General features: G+C 45.2%; 1 protein-coding gene across 22 annotated transcripts in view; it reads left to right on the top strand.

Moving 5' to 3' along the window:
• Positions 1-23,272, top strand: part of LOC147377050 (uncharacterized protein C1orf226 homolog) — a 361,444-nt gene that overhangs the window by 281,069 nt on the left and 57,103 nt on the right. For all 22 annotated transcript variants that reach the window (XM_086393791.1, XM_086393793.1, XM_086393800.1 and 19 more), the window contains one exon: positions 14,632-14,740. In XM_086393791.1, the coding sequence (XP_086249917.1) occupies positions 14,632-14,740 (109 nt within the window). The remainder of the gene's footprint in view (positions 1-14,631; positions 14,741-23,272) is intronic.

Raw genomic sequence — 23,272 nt, forward strand, 5'->3', positions numbered from 1 at the left:
TTGCCTGTCTCCTTGATCCCTTGTTTCCAGTTGTCTCGTAGGCAAGTTCGTCTGAGTTCTTTGGTGGCTCCTCAGAGTTGAGCTTCGAGCCACGCTCTGCTTCTTTCTTCCCTGTACCCTCAACTTTTTCCTTGTTCTGAGCCCCTTGCCCCAGTTAGTGTTTAATCCAGCCATCAAGTCACCCAAGTTACAGAACTCAGAATCTTCTCTCCCCACCTCCATTTTCTCACATCCAGAGAAACAAGCCCTGCCACTGCCTTAGTTAGACCTGCAGCTTTTCTTGGCTGGACTCAGGTTGACCAGGCTGGCTGCACAGCCTGTGCACTGCAGGCTATACCCGTCCCCCTCGCCTGTGCTTGGCCCCTGACTTACCCACACTCCAGTTGCGTGACAGCCCCCGTGTTTGTGGATGACAAAACTAAAACCTGAGGATTGAAAGACTCACCCATTGTCTCAGTTGTAAGCAGCAGAGCAGGGCTTTGAGTCCAGTTCTGACTGGCAAGCCTGGGGGCAGATTCTTCCTCTTCCCACAGACATTGCATGTTGTGGTAATCTCTTTATTGGCCTCCCTTCTGCTCCTATACTCCTCAGTCTGCCCTGCACACCACCAACTACATCATCCCCTGCTCAGACCTCCCTCTGTGCCCTGAACCCTGGAGGTGCAGCTCCACAGCAGACCCTGGCCTGACCCTGTGTTCCCCTCTCTTGCCAGCCCTCCAGCATGTCTGTGTCCCGGTGCCTGGGCACACTGCGGTGGTCGTGACCCCATGCCTTTCTCTGCGTTGTTTCCCTCGCAGAGACCCTTCTCCCTCCTCTGATCTGTGATGGTAGCTTCTCTTTGCTCCTTCCTCCAGGTCTGCTGCCCGCAGTGTGAGGTGCCAGGGAGGCCTGCGTGTGTGGACTGCATCAGCAGGCTTCTTCACTGTCAGGAGGGTTGCTGCCTTCCAGGCACACTGTTCTTTCTCTCTCTGGGTTCTTGGGACCTCTCACTGCCCTGCCCTGTTGGCCTTGGGGTGCTGAGGGCCCCCAGGGCTGCTGTATTGTCCTCTGGGGGTTCCCTGCACTCTGCCTTCATCTTTGTAAATCCTCCCTAATAGACTCTCTGCTGCTGCTGCTAAGTCACTTCAGTCGTGTCCGACTCTGTGCGACCCCATAGACCGCAGCCCACTAGGCTCCCCCGTCCCTGGGATTCTCCAGGCAAGAACACTGGAGTGGGTTGCCGTTTCCTTCTCCAGTGCATGAAAGTGAAAAGTGAAAGTGAAGTCGCTCAGTCCCATCCGACTCTTTGCAACCTCTTGGACTGCAGACTACCAGGCTCCTCCATCCATGGGATTTTCCAGGCAAAAGTACTGGAGTGGGGTGCCATTGCCTTCTCCAAGACTCTCTGCAGATAACTCAAAGTATCTGTTTCTTGCCAGGACCTAGACTGATGTGTTCCCCATGCCACCGTCCCTGCCACCCCCCACGTGTTCCTTAAGAAGGCGCTTGGGCAGCAGCTCCTCACCGCTCCCCGCAGCCCCACGGTGGGTAGCTTTCCTGGCTACAGGCTGGCGGCTGCGTTGTCCTCCATGAGCGTGTCCACAACGCTGTGTTCTGCTGTCCTGCACTTGTCTCACCCCATCAGCATACTCTGAGCTCTTCAAGGACAGGCTCTGAAACTGCTCAGTTCTATATCCCAAGAGAGTCTGATATCGGGCAGGAAAAGAGCTGGATACAGAGCAAGATGTATGCTTCTGAGAATAAAAGTTATGCAGAACCACCCAAAGGCACTGGCCCTCAACATCTGCTTTTGGGTGGCAGGAAGACAGACAATAAGAGAACTTCTGGCATACAGCAGACAAGCCAACCAAACCTCGCTGCCTCAGGCCTCCCAACTCACCCCTTTCCCAGACTTATTAAATAAAAACAAAAGACCATTAAAATGTGATTGGAAATTGAAATGAGGTCAAATATGAGTCAGTTCATTTTTTTTAAGGTATGTTAGTGACCTAGAAGTAAAGATACATGGTCCTTTAAAGTTTAAAAGAAAGACAGAAAGAAACTAGATTCTGATGGAGAGGAGGTTGTCCGAGGATAAATCACAGTGATTCAGCGGTTTTCCTGGGGGCGTGTGTGAGAATTAGGGATGTTGACCCCTGGAGTGAACACTCGCCCTGAGCTCCCTGGCTTGTTCTCTTATCCTCAGTTCCTGGGAGGAGGTGCCTTCAGGTGAGCTGTGACTCAGACCTCCTCTGGTGTAGCATCTGGCGTCATCAGGCAAGCAGGTCAGGGCAATCAGCGGAAGAAAAATACTAGGGAAGAGGAGTACCTGGCGATGTCAGCCAGGCCCAGCCTGCCATGCTCCGAGCCCTGGGTAGGGAGATGCTTTCTCTTCATTTCCTGTCATGTGTTAGCAAGTGGCCTGAGGGTGAGGGATTAGAGCCGAAGACAGGGGTGTGTTACGGAGTGAGTCCCTGGTCCTTTGAACAGACTAAGAACAGCCTACCTTTGGACAGACTAAGATGTTCTTAGGACATTTGTCATATTCCTGAGTTGGTTTAGTTGAAGAAACTCGGATGTAAGGTGGGCAGTCAGGGACAGCAGAGCAGTCAGGCACCACTCGCTCAAGTGCCCATTGAAAATCTTACCCATGTGAGAATGAATTCCTTTTCCATAAAGAATCTATAAAGACATCCAGGGCTTGGCAAATACCTGGAATAAGGAAATTCACGTTTCCTAGGCAGCATAAAATGTACCACAGCACTGGCTGGAGATAGAGATAAGAATAGTAGTAATAACAGTTTAGTATCAAATGATGTTTGACAGTTATTAATAAACTAAGCAGATGATTCAGACGTGAAGGACTTTAAGATGGCCGGAGTTCAGATTCTGTCTCAGAGACTGCAGCGGGCCAGATTGTGCTCCTCAAAAAGATATATGGAAGTCCTAGTGCCTGGCGTCCATGGACGTGACTTTATTTGGCAGAAGGACTTTGCTGATGTAACCAAGTCAGGATGAAGTCATGGTAGATTATGGCAAGTGCTGAGTCTCACAACTGGTGTTCCTATAAGAGGGGAATTTGGAGACAGAAACATGATGGGGAGATTCAGGGAAGACGGCTGTGGACATGGAGGCAGCAGGTTGAAGCGATGCCACCAAAAGCCCTAGGATGCCAAGAACTGCCAGCCACCCCCGGATGCTGGGACAGAAGCAAGGAATAGACTTTCCAGCAGAGGCTGTCAAAGGACCTGACCTTGCCAACTTGCCATTATGACCTTGCCATAATATGTGTCTTTTGCCTTCCTGAACGCCGAGAGGTTAAATTTCTGTTATTTTAAACCGTCCACTTTGTGATGATTTGTGACAGCAGCCCTCAGAAACTAGTACAGATACCTCCCAGCTCTGGGCCTCCCCAGGGGCTCAGTGGTCAAGAATCTGCCTGCCAAGGCAGGAAATGTCAGAGACACAGGTTCAATCCCTGGGTCGGGAAGATTCCTTGGAGGAGAAAATGGCAACTCACTCTGGTATTCTTGCCTGAAAAAGTCCATGGACAGAGGAGCTTGACAGCCTACAGTCCATAGGGTTGCTGAAGCAACTTAGCCCACGTGCATACACAAGCTGCGTGACCTGATAAAGTTGACTAAGCTGCCTGTTTTCTCATCAGCTGAATGGAGGCTGGTAGTAGTACCTATCTCATAAGGTTGTGAGGATCAAGTGAGTTTTTACATGTAGTGTGATTTGAGCAGTGCCCGGCACTCAAGAGAGAAACATGAGATTAGCAAATATTCTTGTTTATTTCAGTTTAGTAAAGATTTTTTTGATTGCCTACTATGTGCCAAGCATTGTATATAAATCATTTCATTTGATTCACATAACAATCCTGTGAGACTCTTCTCATACCATTTTGCAGTTGAGAGAACTAAAGCTCAGAGCTCAGAGAAGGGCTGGCAACTCAACTGAGGCTTTGCGGCTCTGTTTTGTCCGTTCTTTTATTCCGTGAAACCAAAGGATCTCAAGGACAACAGGGGAGTGGATCAGGAAGGATGTGAACTTTTGATTATGATTGCTTTTGCATTGGGAAGATTTATGTCTGACCTTTCTCTCCACATACCACTTAAAAGAAGGGCAGTATTCACTGTCTTAGAAGCAAAAGGACAAATTGTTCATGGGGAAAGAAGAGGAGGATACAGCTTTCTAAGGAAGGCTCCCCAAGCACATACCAGTCAAAGCATCACCCTTGTATTTGTGTGGGCTGGTGTTTTCTCTGCTCCCTGGATCTGGGAGGAAAGCTGTGTCTCTGAGCAAGAGCCTTCAGGAAGCCTGAGCATCCTCATAAGTGTAGGAAGGATGGCTGACCCCAGGGAACATGAACATGCCAAATGTGCAGACCTAGATAACACAGAAGCAGAGGAGAGAGAATGGGCAGCCTGTATAAACAGATTTGGTCTTCGAAAGCCAACAGCAGGTGACAGTTATTTTGTAGAAATGACCAGTGTTGCAGAGAAGTTAAAGCCTTGAAGTGTATGAAAGGATTGTTGTGGTTTTGTGAGGGACACTGGCCTGTTTTTTGCCTACTTGTCAAGTAGCAAGCAAGAAGAAATTAACTTATCACAGTGCTTGGCATTTAGAATTGCTATATGGTGGTTTGTGGTTGATTCAAATAAACCAGGAGAGATTTTGTGGGGGCATAAGAAAGCACTTCTAACAGCTGTGGAATTAAAACATAAATTAAATGCTGAGATAGGACGTGAGGGTGCCTTAATTAGACTTTCAAAAGATAAATGTGTATTTGTCTGGCTCTCACTAGGTTTTAAAATTCAATTGATTGCTTACTTCTTATTCTAGGTGCACACTAGAGAGTTGTCATAATAATTTAGACATGTTTATAATGTTATGTCTTGAAGAAACCTTAGAAACCAGCTGTGATCCTTGAATTTCTCCACCTGCAGTTGTGTAGATGGGCCTGTCTCATGAGGTCTCTCGGAGAAGGCAATGGCACCCCACTCCAGTACTCTTGCCTGGAAAATCCCATGGATGGGCAAGTCTGGTAGGCTGCAGTCCATGGGGTTGCTAAGAGTTGGACGAGACTTCACTTTCACTTTCATTTTTCACTTTCATGCATTGGAGAAGGAAATGGCAACCCACTCCAGTGTTCTTGCCTGGAGGACCCCAGGGACGGGGGAGCCTGGTGGGCTGCCGTCTCTGGGGTCGTACAGAGTCGGACACAACTGAAGCGACTTAGCAGCAACAGCAGCAGCAGCATGAGGTCTCTCTTAGCCTGAGGATCCCAAGCTTCTTTCCAGATCACACTGTGTGAGGCAGGTCGGTGAGATATGGCGCAGCTATGGCTGCAGGAGGATCTTGTACAATGTACCCCAACGCCTCAGACAGCCGTGAAGTAAGGAGACCAGTTCCATGAGGGACTGTGGCACCATATCCTGAGTCGATAGCCGTACCTTTATGACAAATAGCAGCCCAGAGAAAGGTAAGTCTAATGGAGCCCAGTACTGAAATCAAGAATGGCTAAATTGAGGGATGAGGAAGAGGAATATTGAATTAACTGCTGATAAAAGAAAACCAGCCATAAAAAAAAGAAAACCAGCCAACGTGATAAAGGGTCCTGGACATACAATGGGAGAGAAAGATAATCAGACCAAAGCAGCAACAAGAAAAACGATCAAAATGAAAGGCAATTTTATCTAAAGATTAGATTAAAATAAGAGACAAAGGGAAAGGAATGATGACTAGGAACAGAAGTGTGAAGCTGTGTGAATGCTCCAGGACTGGGTAGGAAGAGAGAAAAACACACCAGTGTTCAGGCAGCATGCACAGGCTGGGGGGAGGGGGAGGGGTTGCTCATTGCTCTAGGTTTCTTTGGTCTGTTTCTATTAGTAAAGCATTGGAGTCCTCCCTCCAGACCACTGCCTTTTCTAACATTCTCCCCAGGCCATCTGAAGGTAACACCTTCCTTTGGAGGACCCACAGAAATGCCACAGGCTGGACTGTTCAGGGAATCACTACTCCCATGGGCAGAAGCCAAGCTGGGTTTTCCCAGGACCGTGGCTTCATGGCTGTGCCACACTCACTGGTCTCCGTCCTCTGCATTTTCACATCATACTGCTGCTTCCTCCAGAGGTTTACCTTAAGACTCCGCTGGGTTCAGTCTTCACCATCTACTAGTTACTTGGCAGCTTATCTTTTTAATCCTGGTTTGTTTCCATGTGTCCTTGTGGGATAAGGATGTCCCTGCCTTCCAGGACCTTAAAAGAAAAATCTCTGCTCCATGTTTAAACTGGACAACCCCCAGAGAGTGGTGATATTGGGGAAACTGATGATTTCTCTTTGTTCTTCTATTTGCTGTCTCCAAGGTTATTTCCACAGTTTTAAAGTATCTGTGCAATGAGTTATAGAATGTCTGTCCATCTACCATCTCATCCACTTTCAGAATTTGTCCAGCCCAGAAGTTTACAGCCACTCTGAAAGATGTTTTATTGCTTTCACTTTATGGATTAGGGAAGAAGGCTGAGAGAAGGAAAAGAGTTTGCCTGGGCCCAAGGCAGGTCTCAATCCTCTGTTCTGAGGTCCCGTGCTTTCTGCTATGTCAGGTCCCAGCTGGCTAGGTCAGACCTGGCAGGTTTTGAGCAGAAGGCAGCTTGGAGACTTCGCTGTGGAGCTCTGTGTCTGTGGGTCTTAGATAGGGGAGCATGGATGTGGACTCAGGAAATGTTCCAGGTGACTCAAAACCCTTTCCATTCTCTGTGGCCAGTGGGTTGAGAGGTCAGCCAGCAGTCCCCATGGAGATGAGGGGAGATAGGGGCAAGATACTAACGCTGGGCTGGGGGTGGTACATGGCCATGCATTTTAGAGTGTGTAACTTTCAGAGAGAGGAATGATAACAGAATAAGATTATGACCTCAGGAAATAAGAAGTGAGAACTTAAGATTCTAACTGGGTCAATAAAGGTGAGACCGTGAAGAAGAATCACGTGACTATCTACATTTTCATATAATGTCCTTTGAGAAGTATCAAAAGCAGAGCTTAAAGTCAAGTATAAGTGCAGAGGAATTCTGAATGCACTGGGCTCATGGAAAAGGCTGATGACGATATATGTATACCTATGGCTGATTCATGTTGAGATTTGACAGAAAACAACAAAATTCTGTAAAGCAATTATTTTTCAATAAAAAAAATTAGAAAAGAGAATAGCGCATGACAAAGAGAAGTTCTGAAGTTGCTTTGTTCTAACCATGTCTCTTCTTTTTATTGTTTTCCCTCAAGTAGAGAACTATTGGATCTTCAAACTAGAAACGCTAGAACATGGGTGATTTGAAAATGGAAGAATTTCAAAAACCATGATGAAATAGGCAGGTGTCCCTCCCTCCCTCCTTTAAATGTGTCCAGGCCTTGCTCACTTAGGACCTGGGCTCCTAAAGGATGTGAGTACAAGTCATTCTTGGTCACCTTTGCAAAGTCATGAGGAATAGATGAGATATGAGATTACAAGAATAAGACATTTCACTTGCCAGAAAAAAGGAAAATCTGGGTCTAGGAATTACAGATTAGTGAACTTGTCATTGCCCCTGGGCAAAATTCTAGAAGAGATCATTAAGCAGATGATCTGTGAGAGCTTGGAAAAAGAAATAGTGATCACTCTGAGCCAGTCCTCAAAACCAATTACCAGATATGCTTAAGAAATCTGCCTTGAGAGCAGTTGTGCAAATTAGCTTCCAGTGTTGAGGTGATCACAATGTGAATAAGCAGTGAGATGCTATAACTGAAGAAAAAAAAAGATCAGAGAGGCTTTGCTAAAAATTCATTTCTAGGGCATAGAAAGTATCCAGATTCACTCTGTGGTGTTCTCATCCCTTTAGGAATATGCATTTAGTTCTGTAAACTATATTTTGAGTCATTGGTAAATTGGAGTGTATATACAGAAAAGGTTAACAAGGAAGATGGAGATCATATTTACTAAGCAAACAACTCATCATGTGTTAAGGCATTATGCTAAATATTGGAGGGGAGTTAATACTATGAAGAGATCATTAATTCACCTATTTCAGATGAGGAATGAAAGAGTAATGCTGACTGAGTAGTTTGCATAAGGCCAACAGCTAGGAAGTGGCAAAGCTAAGACTTCAACCCAAATCTCTCAACCCAGAGCCTGTGCTCTTTATTACCAGAGCAATAAGTAATCTAGAAAATGGACTGGTCGAGGAACTCTTGAAGAGGAAAAATGAGAAGAATAAATATAAATATGGTGATGGTTTCCAAATGTTCAGATGGTCACCACTTGGAAGAAGGATTAGCTTTGTTCTCTGAGACAGAACTAGGGCATTAGTATGGCAGTATTAACAGCAGTTACCATTTACTAAATATTTGCTATAAGCTGATCTTTCTGTACACATTTAATTTTTAAACCTCATGGATGAGGTATAGTACTATGATTACCCCCACTTCTCAAGTGAAGAGCCATGAGGAAATCAAGATAATGACCAGGATCTCACAGCTATAAGTAGCAGAGCCTGAGGCTATAATCCCTGTCTGTCCTACACAAAGGACAGTGTTTTCAGCCATTTCTCTCTACTGCATTCCTGTTGGTAGATTTCTAATCAGTATAAGGGGAAATTCCCAAGTAATTAGAAGCCCTCAGAAAGGAGGAATGGATACTCTAACAAGAGTGAATTGCCCGTCACTGACAAATGCTGAATGACAGGGGTGCTGGGTTGGACACATCCGATGATTACATAGGTATCTTTCTACTCTGTTTTCCAACTTTTTTTCTATTTTCCTAAGAGAAACACATTTACTTATTGATTAATAGTCAAGGAAGTGGGGGCAGGGGTTGGTGGTGGGTCTTGTGGTTTTTATCAGTTTGGCAACTTGAATTCCAACATGATGATAAACCCCAAGTCCAATTCCTCCAAGATATTGTTTATATTTCAGTTATTTATGGTAAGTTTATGAACATAATCTGCAGAAAATTCTATTGTTTTGGCTTTAAAGAGTATAGTTTCATTACTGAGTGAAAATTACAATTCTATGCATATTTTGAAATAATGCCAAGAAATTATAAGAAATTTGAAGTCAGAATAAATGTAAAAAGATCTTTTGCTTTTGTTTAGCCACTCAGTCATATCCTACTCTTTTGAAACCCTGTGGAGCTCACCAGGCTCCTCTGTCTATGGGATTTCCCAGGCAAGAATACTGAAGTAGGTTATCATTTCCTTCTCCTGGGATTCTTCCCAACTCAGAGATCAAACCCATGTCTCCTGCATTGCAGGTAAATTCTTTACCGCTGAGCTACCGAGGAAACCAGTAAGATCTTCAGTTCAGTTGAGTTCAATCGCTCAGTCGCGTCTGACTCTTGGTGACCCCATGGACTGCAGCATGCCAGGCTTCCCTGTCCGTCACCAACTCTTGGAGCTTACTCAAACTTATGTCCAAAGCGTCACTGATGCCATCCAACCATCTCATCCTCTTTCGTCCCCTTCTCCTCCCGCCTTCAATCTTTCCCAGCATCAGGGTCTTTTCCAGTGAGTCAGTTCATGCTGGGCTGGATGATGCACATGCTGGGCTGGATGATGCACAAGCTGGAGTCAAGATTGCGAGGAGAAATATCAATAACCTCACATATGCAGTTGACAGCATCCTTATGGCAAATGATGGAAAGCAAAGAGGAATCAAAGAGCCTCTTGAGGAAGTTCATGAAAGAGGGATGTGAAAAAGCTGGCTTAAAACTCAACATTCAAAAAACAAAGATCATGGCATTCTGTCCCATCACTTCATGGCAAATAGATGGGGAAACAATGGAAACAGTGACAGACTTTATTTTCTTGGGCTGCAAAATCACTGCAGATGGTGATTGCAGTCATGAAATCAAAAGACCCTTGCTCCTTGGAAGAAAAGCTATGGTAAAACTAGACAGCATATTAAAAAGCAGAGATTTTACTTTGCCAACAAAGGTCCATATGGTCAAAGCTATAGTTTTTCCAGTAGTCATGTATGGATGTGAGAGCTGGACAAAAAAAAAGGCTGAGCACTGAAGAACTGATATCTTCAAACTGTGTTGCTAGAGAAGATTGTTGGGAATCCTTGCACTGCAAGGAGATCCAACCAGTCCATCCTAAAGGAAATCAACCCTGAATATTCATTGGAAGAACTGACGATGGAGCTGAAGCTCCAGTACTTTGGCCACCTGGTGGAAAGCGCCAACTCATTAGGAAAAGAACCCTGATGCTGGGAAAGATTGAAGACAGGAGGAGAAGGGGACGACAGAGGATGATATTGTTGGATGGCATCACCAACTCAATGGACATGAATTTGAGCAAACTCTGGGTGATGGTGAAGGACAGGGAAGCCTGGTGTGCTGTAGTCCATGGGGCTGCAAAGAATTGGATACGACCTAGTGACTGAGCAACAACCATGTCCCACCCACAACACACACATACACACACACACTCGCACAATCACAGTTCTTAAAACCAAAGTATGAAGAAATAGGGCTTCTTGGAATATATTTTGTAGATTTAGAAATTTGGACCTGAGCCCTTAATTTGTTGATCTGTTAATTTGTGGGTGAATGAGGTCACATGGGAAAACTTCCTGCTTCTTGATTGTATTGGTGGATATTTTTCCAAGCTCTTAACTATTTGGCTTTTTGGTTAGCTAGAGGTTCCAGGCTTTTAATAACTTACACATTAAGTTTCTGATCTCAGATATGACAGAGCTGTCTCCAAAGAGCTCTAGTTCAAAGAGCTTGGCTTCATTCATGCCCAGGCTGTCATCATGTTTGCCAAAAACGTGCTTAGTCTACAAAGGTAGAGTTCATACTAGCTTGCTACCACCTGAGTGCCTTCCATGTCTCTGCGTCTTGTTGGCATGTGCATCTGCCTTCCTGTCTGCTCTGTCCATTTTAATTCTAGTTCTCAGTCCTTAGGTTCCTGTACATGTGCTCAGTCATCTCCGACTCAGTGCGACCCTATGAACTGTAGCCTGCCAAGCTCCCCTGTCCATGGGATTCTTCAGGCAGGAATACTAGAGTGGGTTGCCATTTCCATTGGGGTGTTATGTAATAATAAATGAAAAACTCAAGAATCAGAGGAGCTTTATGTGTGACGCATCTGAACTAACAGGACCTGTTTTCTGGGGGGAAAATGAATAGCCAAGCAGAGTACATTATGGGTGCTTATTAATGACAGCAAGGATGCCTGTCTCCCCTCCTATGCAGATGTTAGGAACCTCTGTGCCAGTCACTGTGCTGGCACCTGAGTACCAAGGTGTGGTCCTTGGTTCCTTCAAGAAGCTTCAGTGTAAACATCATAATGTGAGATATGGGCTATGGTAAAGGTGAGCCCAGGGGTGTCAGCAGCTCAGATTCGGGGGCAATGTGGGCAGGGAAGCCTTCTCTGAAGCAAGTCTTCAAGGATGCCAAAGATGTCACCACAGATGCGGAGGCAGGCAGCTGTATGCAACTAGTCCTGAAGAGCTATGTAGGTCAGGCCTCTGGAGAGGGATGAAAGCAGAAACGTAGGTACTCCATGCTGAGAAGTTTGGGCTTTATCCTGAGGGCAGTAGGAAGCCTTTAGTTTTTAAAGGGAAATACCAGGAAGCAGAATAGAGAGTGGGTTGGCAGTAGGTGAAGTGGGAAGCAGAGAGACCCTAGGTGAGTTGCAAGACTCTAGATGAATAGTAAGGACCTGTGGACCAAGGCAATACTGTGAGACTGAAGAAAAAAACATTTCAGAGATGTGTCAGGAGATGGACTGCAGAGAACCTGGTCATGATGACAGATATGGGAGAACAAAGGAGGAAGGAGTTGAGGGTGTTACCCAGGTCTCTGGCTTGAGTGGACATTGCACCCTTTATCAAGAGGGGGCTCGGCCACTCGCCACAGCTGGAGAAAATCCACATGCAGCAGCAGAGAGCCCGTGCACCGCAACAGAGACCCAGCACAGACAAGAAATAAGTAGAAAAGAGTTTTAAAAAAGAGAATATGAGGGAGGGAGTAAAGCTGAGAAATTCTTTAGTTTGCATGTAACAAATCTTCTGTGTAAGAGTAAAAAGATAAAGCTACATTTTAAGCCATGACGTTAATTTTTAAAAACTGATTCGGGTATAAAAAAGATTTTGTAATCATTGTGTTACTTTAAGTGCATTTTTAAAAGACTTAAGAAAATTTGCTGTGTTAGACTTATGGTTACAGTCTATGCTTAAACATTTGGAAAAATGCAATTGACTGCATAAAAACTGCCTATTTATAGTTGTTAAAAGAGTTTGTAAATATTTGGACGGTTTTGCATTAAGGATTAAGCAAACATTAAATAACATACAAATAATAAAAAGAGAGGGCTTGGGGGAAGGAAGGCCATGCTTGCTTGGGGAATGCAGGGGAGAGGATTAGTTGGGGGAGGTGTGATGAATTTGAAGCTTGAGAGAAGATCAGGAGGGCATGTCTGGGTGGGCCAGGAGCTCATAGGATATGCTGAGATGCAGCTGTTGGCTTGTCCCTTCGGTGTTAGGAGGACACTTTGGCATCATTTGAAGGATCAGTGCTCTGTGGTGTGGGCCCCCTAACGTTAGATTAGCTGTCTTAGAAGCCGTATTAAATAAACATAATAACCTCAATTTCAGTGTTGTTTGAAGTTGGTGGACATGTGAGATGAACTGAAGTGACTTTTAGTGGAATTCAGCAAAGAAAGTTCTCAGGGTGAATTTGGATTTTTTCTTCACACTTCTTGGGGTCCTTTGTCGGAATCTCAGTAAAAAGACTACTTAGAGGCTATATCAGCAAGAAGTAAAAAGGTACTTTACTTGTTATTTGATCTTCCCAATAACACTGCAAGGTGTCACTGTAAAAAGTCCCATTTTATAGATAAGAAGACTGAACCTCTGAAGGTTACATGGCTTTTGTGTGCATGCTAAGTCGCTTCAGTCATGTCCAATTCTTTGTGACCCTGTGAACTGTAGCCTGCCAGACTCCTCTGTCTGTGGCATTCTCCAGGCAAGAATTGGAGTGGGTTGCCATTTCCTTCTCCAGGGGATCTGCCTGACCCAGGAGTCGAACCTGTGTCTCTATGTCTCCTGCATGAGCAGGTGGGTTCTTTACCTCCAGCACCACCTGGGAAACCCTGCTTACCTTATAATAATAAATAGTAAGGGGCAGAGCTGTGACTGTGACTCTAAATTCCATTCTTTTCCTGCTACACAGCACTGAGTTAAACATACCAGGCCTGTGAAATCCTGGGATAGAAAAGTTGTGTTTTCATTGAGAAAAAGATATTTTTTGGAAATGATGTGGTCCCAGGAGGTTGATCTGGAACATGGCTGATTCAAGCTGATATATGGCAGAAACCAACACAATATTTAAAGCAATTCTCTTCCAGTTAAAATTTTTTAAAAAAGAGCAACACTCTCCTTGGGTCACCCTAGATCAGCTCCTCTGACATACCCCTGAGACTCCCCTCCCCTGCCCCATGCTATCAGCTCTCAGACTCGGCATTTCTGGTGGTACCCCGGCCCAGGTCTATCTGAGAGCCAGCACTTGGGGCCTTGCTTTTGATTCTACCTTTTGCCAGCCTTTTCTCTGCCTCTGCCCCCGCCCCCGCCTCCCACCCATGGCAGCTGGACAGATTCTTGAGTCGAAAGCATCAGGCAGGCAGTCTGCTGCTCCATAACCTCGGATGGCTTCTCATCTCACTTGGAGTACAGCCCCTGACCTTCAGGGCCTCCTGTGCCCTGGCCTTTGACGGATCCCCTGACCCTGTCACTGATCACACTCCCTCGACTTGAGCCACGCTGACCTTCGGGCCACTCCTTGAACTCTGAGAGCACCTTATCAACACCAGTGGGCTTTAAAACTTGTTGTCCCTCTTCCTGCCCTGCTTTTGCCCACGTAGTGCTGTGACAGACGCTCTCACATTAGGTCTCTGCCTCTCTGCGTGGCCTTCTGTTCTGAAATAGCAGCCCCATGCTCTGCCCCTTCTTTTCTTCATTTCTTCATGCCACTCATTTTCTATTTGTTTATTGATATCTCCTGCCTATGAGCTCCATGAATTCCGGGGGCTTTTTTCTGTCCTGTTACTTGTACCTCTGGCTGCTGGGACAGTGCCTGGCCCCCAGTGTGCACTCTGGGGGATTGGCTGACTGATGGAATAAATACATGGATGCCTCGGCCTGATGGAGAGGGATGGAAAGTGGATTAGCTGTCACCAAGGGACCTAGATAATGAAACAGTGCCTTAGTCTCTCCCTATGTGGTTAGCATTGCTGGTTCCCTAAGTCTTTTCATTTGGAGGTATTAGGAAACCTCCCAACATTTCCCTGGATTAGAAGCAGACTTACTGCTCTGATAAGGATGGAAATGATTTTTTCCTGTAACCTACAAGTTACCAGGAAAGATGTACTGCCCAGTGCTAGCGTGGGGTCCACATCCTACCCGTGTCCACCCATCAGCCTCTGGAGGTCACTCACGGAACATCAGTGTTTGTACAGCTTGCGGAAAGTACCTCCTGCATTGTGGCTTTCATCAGAAGGAGGCCTTCTCTAAGAACTTGATTGGAGCTCTGTCTGCAGGGTGTCCTTAAACAGAGGTTTGCTTGTTGGAGATTTGAACCTGAGCCATTTTCAGTGCATTTTTCTGTTGTTCTCCCTGTAGGATCTTCTACGTCTCTCATGATTCCCAAGACTTGAAGATCTTCAGCTATATCGCTCGAGATGGTGCCAGCAATATCTTCAGGTGTAACGTCTTTAAATCCAAGAAGAAGGTAAAGGGGCCGTCATTGGTCATCTCATCCTTTGATGGAAGCAGAGTGTTCCCAACATTTACCTGTCTCCCTGTTGATGGAGAGGCAAGATTTGGAGGTGGCTATTTGAATGCAAGATATAGGGCACCTCTCTCAGTAGTCAGTCATTGCTTGTATACAATGAAATTCTCTTTTAGTTTCAATTTTAGTTTCATTTGAACTTGGTACTTAGTTGTATGCAAACAACTGGAGAGATCTCAGCCACTGGAAAAGTGGTCTGAAACGCAGCAGGCAGACAGCTCCAGGAGTGATGCTCATGTTGGTGTGTGGTAGGAAAGAAGGTTGCCACTCACTGAAGTCACCCTGCATCATAATTCTGTATTCTGATCAGTGACCTCCAAATATGACATGGTGGGATCTAGTTAGACTTTGTGATGTTGGTTGTCCTGGATGGTTATTTTGGTACAGTAACCTTGATGCTTGAGTAAATGCAACTTTTGCAGTTCTGTGGAGACAGGGTTCCTCTCTATCATGCCTCCAGGAGTCTAATGCACAAAACTGGGGTTTGGAAACATGGGCTGTAACCCCTCTTCTCTCCTGGACCCCTGAATTATGTTAGGAGGGTCAGTATCCCCCTTGGGTCTCAGCTTCCCTCTCTATAAAATAAGGAGGGGCATCAAAACAAGCATTTCCTAAAACGTATCCTGTAAAACATTTACCATCCAAAACATTAAATATGTTAACATTTAACATATTAAAACTATTTAATTTAAATGTGCTAGAAAGTCCTATTGCTATTGCTATTGCTAAGTCACTTCAGTCGTGTCCGACTCTGTGCGACCCCATAGACGGCAGCCCACCAGGCTCCCCCGTCCCTGGGATTCTCCAGGCAAGAACACTGGAGTGGGTTGCCATTGCCTTCTCCAATGCATGAAAGTGAAAAGTGAAAGTGAAGTCGCTCAGTCATGTCCGACCCTCAGCGACCCCATGGACTGCAGCCTTCCAGGCTCCTCCATCCATGCGAGTTTCCAGGCAGGAGTACTGGAGTGGGGTGCCATTGCCTTCTCCGGCTAGAAAGTCCTAAGTTAGAGAAATCCCTTTAGCTTTAACCTAGCATTTCTCAAACTGAATTGGCCACGAAATCATATTTTTTCCATGTATATGTGTTAATGTCCTAGGAATTACTTTTCTGTAGAAGAGAATTGGAAAGTACTATTTGTGTCTGTAAGGTCCCTGACAGGTAAAGGTGGAATGGTAAGATTCTTACCACTCTAGACACAAATCAGTGACCCTGACTTTCTATGAGGACTACTTCTGAATTCTCTCCTGCTTGTCCCTTCTTCGATGCCGTGTGACATCTTAATGCGTCTTATGTCCTAAGACATCTTTAATAGATCGGTGGATACTGTGCCAAGTGGGGATAATAAGAATAAAACACGATAGAGTCGGGATTTACTGTAATATTATGTATGTCCCATCTCCCACCCTGGCTCACAAAGAGAATTATACTTTGCTGATTCAGCCTCTTCCTTTAAGGAGATGTGTGCCCTTAACCCACCTATTCTCAGGCTTTTTAATGCAAATGGTGGAATCGAAGGGAAAGAGCCAGAACTGGAAAGGTAGACAGAAGAAAGGGCAGGTTGCCAGATTACACCTTTAGGTAATAGTACAGTTGAGAAGGGGAAAAAATGAAAGTAGGATATGAAAGAACTGATAGAAAGAGGAGGAAGTGTTGCAGGAAGGGGGACCCCTTCCGGGGCTCGAAACTGGGCTCTTGTCTAACACTTAGAAATGAATTGTCTGAGGAGACACATGTGCTGACAAAGCAAGAGACTTTACTGGGAAAGGGTGCCCGGGTGGAGAGCAGTAGGGTAAGGGAACCCAGGAGAACAGCTCTGCAAGAGGCTTGCAGTCTGGGGTTTTATGGTGATGGGATTAGTTTCTGGGTTGTCTTTAGGCAACCATTCTGACTCAGAGTCCTTCCTGGTGGTACACGCCTTATTCAGCCAAGATGGATGCCAGAGCGAAGGATTCTGGGAGGTGGTCGGACAAGTGGTGTCTCCTTTTGACCTTTCCTGAACTCTTCTGGTTGGTGGAGGCTTATTAGTTCCGTGTTCCTTACCAGGACCTCCTGTCGTAAAACAATTCATGCAAATGGTTACTACGGTGCCTGGCCAGGGTGGGCCGTTTCAATCAGTGTGCTTCCCCTACCAGATGGAGAAGGACAGAAAGAAAAGCCAGAGGGACTGGAGATGAGAATTTAGGGGTTGAGAGAGGGAAAAGTACTTGTGTGGTTTTGAGGTGTAATGGATCTCGGAAGGAAGGAAAGGAAATGCAAAGTGTTCCTGAGACTTACAGACCCGATCGTCTGCAGGGTTCCTCAACAGAAACAAAGACTAGGATTCCCTGTCATTCATTTTGAGTGCTCCACTGTACTCTTAGTTTTCTCCAGCGACCGGACTGTGTGGATCTGGGACTTTATATTAAAGTTACAAATACCATATTTTAATTTACAGAGTCCTTTAATGTTTAATCTTACTAGATCCTTCCAAAAACCCACGTGAAGAAGTTAAAATGGTAATTTTCATGGGATAAGTGAATTGAAAGATTAAATGACTTGCCCAAGGTCCCATGGATAGGCACTGACTGGCTAGAATCAGGAGACATATAGAACAACAGGATTTTGAGCAGGAACCCTAGGTAAGGGAGATCGTTATATTTGCTTTGCCATCTGATCTGGTACAGCAGTGCAAACACAGTGGGATTGTCCAGTCCTTCTGCCAAAACCTGAGTCTAAGAACGATGCCCACTGGAACTTTGATCTTGAAGAGAAGCACAGAATGAAGTTCTTATTACCCAGTGACAAAGGAGTAGTCATCTGGTTCCCTCTCACACCAGTTTTGTCCATGTCTCCGAGCTAATGCTGACCTCTGGCTCTCTTATTTTCTCTGTCCCTTTTGCCCTCACCCACTGAGACTGTAACTCTTCCGAGCTGGTTCTCAGGCCCTTTGTTGGCCTGTAGCCACGTGGCTGAAGGAACTGTTTACAGACAGCCTGGGCTGTGAGCCCCATTGCTGCTGAACTATAGGTGGAAGGGCTGGTTTCCACGCCAGGAAAGAAAAGTGAATTAATTGTTCTGCAAAGGAAACAGAGTTGGGGAGGAGTGGGACCACGTCTGCAAGGTTTTGCAAGCTTACCCTGGGTAGTCTCCAGATCTGGTGATTTCCTCTCTTATAAAGCATTTCTGATTTGGAGAGATAATAGTTAGCTTGGGAAGGAGTTTTAATTGGCAAATGGTAGGAATACTTAAGAGGTGAGGGGGAAAGGACTAAATACCCTGGGTAAGTGTGTCTGGTAGGGTTGTTTCTGGTTGTTGTGGGTCAGTAGGGAGCTCTCTTGTCTAGCTCAGCGGTAAAGAATGAACTCCTGCAATGCAGGGGCCACAGGAGACGCGGGTTCAATCCCTGCATCGGGCAGATCCCTTGGAGGAGGGCCTGGCAACCCACTCCAGTGTTCTTGCTTGGAAAATTCCATGGACAGAGGAGCCTGACAGGCTACAGTCCATGAGATTGCAAAGAGTCAGACATGACTAAAGCGACTGAGCACACACGGGGAGGTCTCTTGACTGGAAGCCAGTGGACCTGGGTGTTCTCCAGAGCCTTTATGTTGATCATAGTGTAGAGAAACCTTCTATGAGCTCCTTGCTATGTTAAGGCTTGGTTATTGCTCTTCACATCATGTCATGTCCCCAGTGTGTCCTCATGGCATTTCCCATGATGGGCTTCTCGTGTGGGTCATCCTTGCCTTATAGTTCACTGTGGGAAATGTGATTGTCTCTTCTATAGTTAATAATATGGGTCAGATTCTCAAATTGCCTGGTAGATCACCTCCCTGCACCTGGCTGCCAGCACCGTGGTCATTTATACCTATGGATCTTCCTTTAGTTACCCATATAGCCAATGTGGTTCTCGTCTTTGGAACTTTAATCTTGAGCTGATTTTTTTCAGTTGGGCCTTCATCAGAAGTTAGGTAGCAGAATATTGTAGGGAGATAATATACTATCAGCCATTCATCTGTTACTCTATATTATCCATCCTTATATTATTAAGTCAAATAATATCCAGTTGGAGAAGGAAATGGCAACCTACTCCATCCAGTATTCTTGCCTGGGAAATCCGATGGACCGAGGAACCTGGTGGGCATCAGTCCATGGGGTTGCAAAGAGTCGGACACGACTAAGCGACTAAGCACATAAACAATATCCAGTCAGTTTGGGTTACTTGCTATGTGCTTGTGACTGTCCTAGACTCTTCATTTAAATTATCTTTATTCCTTCAGCAGCCCTGTAAGCTGTAGGTCCTATGATGCGCTTCGTTTTATGGGTGAGAAAATGGAGACTTAAGGGATGTAACTCATAATAAGTGGTGCAGAGGCTTCCCTCATGGTTCAGTGGTTCGAACTCTGAGTTCCAGCTGCATGGGGCTCAGGTTTGATCCTTGGTTGGGGAACTAAGATCCCACATGTAGCACACCACCACCACCTCATCCCCAAAAAAAGTGATGAAGTTAGAACTATACCTAGAAACTGACTCTGGAGCTTACCTCCTTCACCACTGCATTTTATTATCTTCATCAGGAAATTGCATGACTGAGGAGTAACCTATTTCTCCAAGGTCTAGTTGTAAATGAAATCTACTGTAACTGTTACTGGGGTATGAAGAGTTCCTTAACTCTGAACGGTCCAAGTCGCTTTGACACAGATTTTCCTTTTTTCCTCTTAATATCTTTGTATGGTTAATCCTGACTCCATTTTATAGTGGGAGAAAGAGAGGGCCCAGGAAAGTAAATACCTCTGGTCACACAGTAAGTCAGCAATGCCCCTGAGATAAGAACCTAGCTTCCTGCTTCCTAGGCCAAGCTTTGGCCACTTGCCTCTGTTACATGAAATTCATAAAATATATGTGAGCCTCTCTGCGTCTGAGTTTCTCCAGCTACCAAAGAAGATGAAAGGCATCCCAGAAATGCTGATCTGTGGGTGTGGAGTGAGGTGACCTTCAGGAAACAAATTCCGTGTGACTAAGAGGGATCACCAGGATTGTAGTGGGGAGATCCCAGCACTGTTCAGACCAGCGCCAGCAGCAAAGGGTTGGAAGAGGGTCTTTTCCTCGCCCGGAGTGTTAGTGACACTTCCTAGCAACACGGCTTTCCCATTTGCCTCCTTCGGGGATGTAATGACAGTATTCATTTGCAAGGCCTTTTGCCTCCTGCGAAGCCTCTGTGTGTGTCTTGACCCCTCCTGTGTAGTGGATGTCCCGCTCCTGTCATATGCTCCCAGCCCCAGGTGGAAGTGGCTGTCTGCCCTGACTAAGTGTGACGGTACTTATCAGTGCGTGAAGTGCTGGTGATTAACAGGAGCCACAGGAATCTCCCCATTATCTTCACGGGTAGCTCCTTGAAACTGTTCTGCCTGCAATCACGGCTCAATTGGTTTGGGTTAGGAGAAATCATTTCCTCCTGTAATACTGCCACCATCAGGTTAGGGGCCACAGCACAAAAGTGTCCTTAAGGGCTTGCCATGGATTTTGCATGATGATGTCAGTTATGTGCTAAAGAATGAGTACTTTCCTGGTCAAGTTCAAGTTAGGGAGGAGAGATAGGTCCTAAATTTAGGGAAGGAGGCTCTTTTTTATATTTTAAATGTTAGTGTGGGGTTGAGTTGAGAAGTCAAAATACAGAAATCCTAAGTCTCAGAATTCATGTAGTCCGAAACTCTTTGTTTATGGAGAGGAAATCAGTACCTGGAAAAGTAAATTCACTCACATGTGGTCATCTAGGTGGTTACTGATAGTACTGAGGTTGTAACTCGGCCCTCTTTTCTCTATGCTCCTGTGGTTCATGGACTAACAGAGCATAAGGAAAAACCCAAAAGTCCATTGGAAATGATAAGGTCTACTATCTCCTGTCAATGTTGAAAGTGTAAACCTACTTTGAAACTAAGCTTTCTTCATAGTAGCAGTATTCTGGTGTCCAAGGCATTGCCTTGATCAAATTATAGGATCAAGGCCATTAAAGAACCTGTTAGACAGAAACCCAACCCATTTCTCAGTTCAGAGCCTGAGTTTATTGGGTCTTCCTCTACGTACAATTTCAGGTGTATTTCCTTGCTTCAGCATTGCAGATTCTATAGATTGAAATCACTTGATAGATATAAGCTTAAATCTTTTACTAAGGTTCAAAAAACACATTAAAGAAACATGAACTTCAGTTCTATTTTTGCTGAGATTCTGTGGTGTTAAGGTCAAGAGAAGGCCACTGTACTTTCTGGCCATGATAAATGGCAAGAATGATAAACCTGTGAGTTATTCTAGAACTGACTTACTGGGCTGAGGTTTCTTAGAATTCAGATGCACTTGGCAGATAAATCTCCAGTTCTCAGAAGAGACAGAGTGGCAGGGGAGGGGATGTAAGCTGGGGTAAAGGGCTGGTGGACTAAGAAAGGTGTTTACTTGGAGGAGGTGTGCCCCCAGTCTTCTCTTCTTTCCCTGTCATTGTCATCATCATCATATACACCTTACATTTTGAGCTTCTTCTAGTCACCTTGGGCTTCCCAGGTGGCGCTATTGGTAAAGAAGCTGCCTGCCAGTGCAGGAGACATAATAGACATGAGTTTGATCCCTGGGTCAGGAAGATCCCCCGAAGAAGGACGTGGCAACCCACTCCAATATGGTTGCCTGGACAGAGAATGGAGGAACCTGGCAGGCTACAGTCCATAGGGTCGCACGGAGTCGAACATGACTGAAGTGACTTAGCATGCACTAGTCACTTTCCTTACTTATCTGATGACTCCTTTACTTATTGCCATGAATTACGAAGTAGAGAGGACTTTTTCCAGGACAGTGAAATTCAGAACACTGCCACAGTTATTTAATAAATCAGCTGTAGAATAAGACTAACAGTAATTACCATTCCTTACATATATGCAGCACTCAAAAGATTCCCCAGATTTACAAGGACCAACCGACAACAAGATGGCTTAAAATGAAAACAGAAAATAAAATCATGATTGACCATTATTTTCCTGTGGGCCAGTAAAATGCAGAAATCAACCTTCTGGTTTCTGTCTTTCTAAAGGTACCATCGCAGGCTCTTGTCTGCTTTTGAGTAGATAGCCCACTCTCGCTGAGAATATAGTGTTATTAATATTTTCATGATTTTTGCTGCAGTTTATCAGATATTGATGCTGACTACCAGTACAGTTGGTACCCTCATTAAGCATACAGAAGAGACTAGCTATTTCTTGCATTTGACTTCTGTGTTGGATTGAGGTTGGAGAAAGAAGATTTTGTCGATATGATTAAATAGATGATTTAAAGAAACATTTCTGGGTGCCATTTGGGTAAATGGTGTAAAGTTCTAAGACAGCTTCTTACCCAGTCCTCTTCTTACAAAATTGCCTGTAATTGGCACCCCCATGGGCTTCAGTGCACCCCATCTGCAGCCTAGAACCGCTCTGAGGTTAGATATGCCCTCTTGGCTTTGAAAACATCAAAGCAGCCATATCCGTTCTAATCTTGACAACTGAAAGTCCACAGATACTTTAGAGTTGCTAACACAAAACTGGCTTTTGGACGGGAAGATTTGATCCATGTGGCCAAGTACTTTCAGTGGCTTATGTAACGCTGAACTGGATTTGTACAGAAATAATACAGTATAATGATGCTTTTTTTTTTTAACCTAGCAAACTCCAGAGAATGGTCATATCCTAGAGCTGAAAAAGGCTGCCTTGCCAACATGCTGGTTATTTGCTCTGCTTCATCCCTGGCTACCTTCACGTCTCTAAAACCCCAGTGTGCTTTCCAAAGGTCATGAAATGTGAGCACTTGCTTCCTGGTGACCTGTGCGGGCCATTGGAAGGGGTTTTTCTTAAACCTTCTCCCTCTTGGATTAGACCTGGTTTATAAACTGTACATCCCAGCATGTGTGATTCCTGCATTACAAGGTGCGGGCAGAACTAGTGTTCTTGCTTAGAAGGCTAGAAGGTCCCGTCAGCACGTGGGCTAGGCCTGGTGGGCAGGCACCAGCGTGGCCATGGAAGAGCAGATGGTTCCAGTGATGGGAGCTCCTGCCACGTGTGGGCTGGCCCTCCTGGCCACCTGCAAGTAATGCTCCCCCAACAAGGTTCTTATACAGAATCTTCTGAAAGTAGACTTTTCCCTAGTGAAGGAAGAGGAGCCTACAAAGTCAAGAGACATCTGAACTCACCTAGCAGTTGTGAGAGAATTGTGAGAGAAGTGGGAGTCTTCCAGCCCCTTCTAACTGCTAGAGTGGTGAGTGGGAAGGGACAGTCTCTTACATGTATATAATCATTCTGTGAAGCAGATAGGGTGGCTTCATTATGTATTCAAATGCAGAGAGCTCTTCATAAAACATGCTACTGTGTCCTTTTACTGTGAGTGGAAATACAGCCTTCACATTAAAGAGGAGTAAAGGATAAATCAAAACGTTATTCAGCCCTGAATGTGCCAATCCAGAACTCTTACTCAACAATTTCCTT

Source organism: Bos grunniens, chromosome 3, assembly GCF_055505025.1.
Source record: "Bos grunniens cultivar Pamir isolate PY7600 chromosome 3, Bosgru_T2T1.0, whole genome shotgun sequence".
Lineage (NCBI taxonomy): Eukaryota > Metazoa > Chordata > Mammalia > Artiodactyla > Bovidae > Bos > Bos grunniens.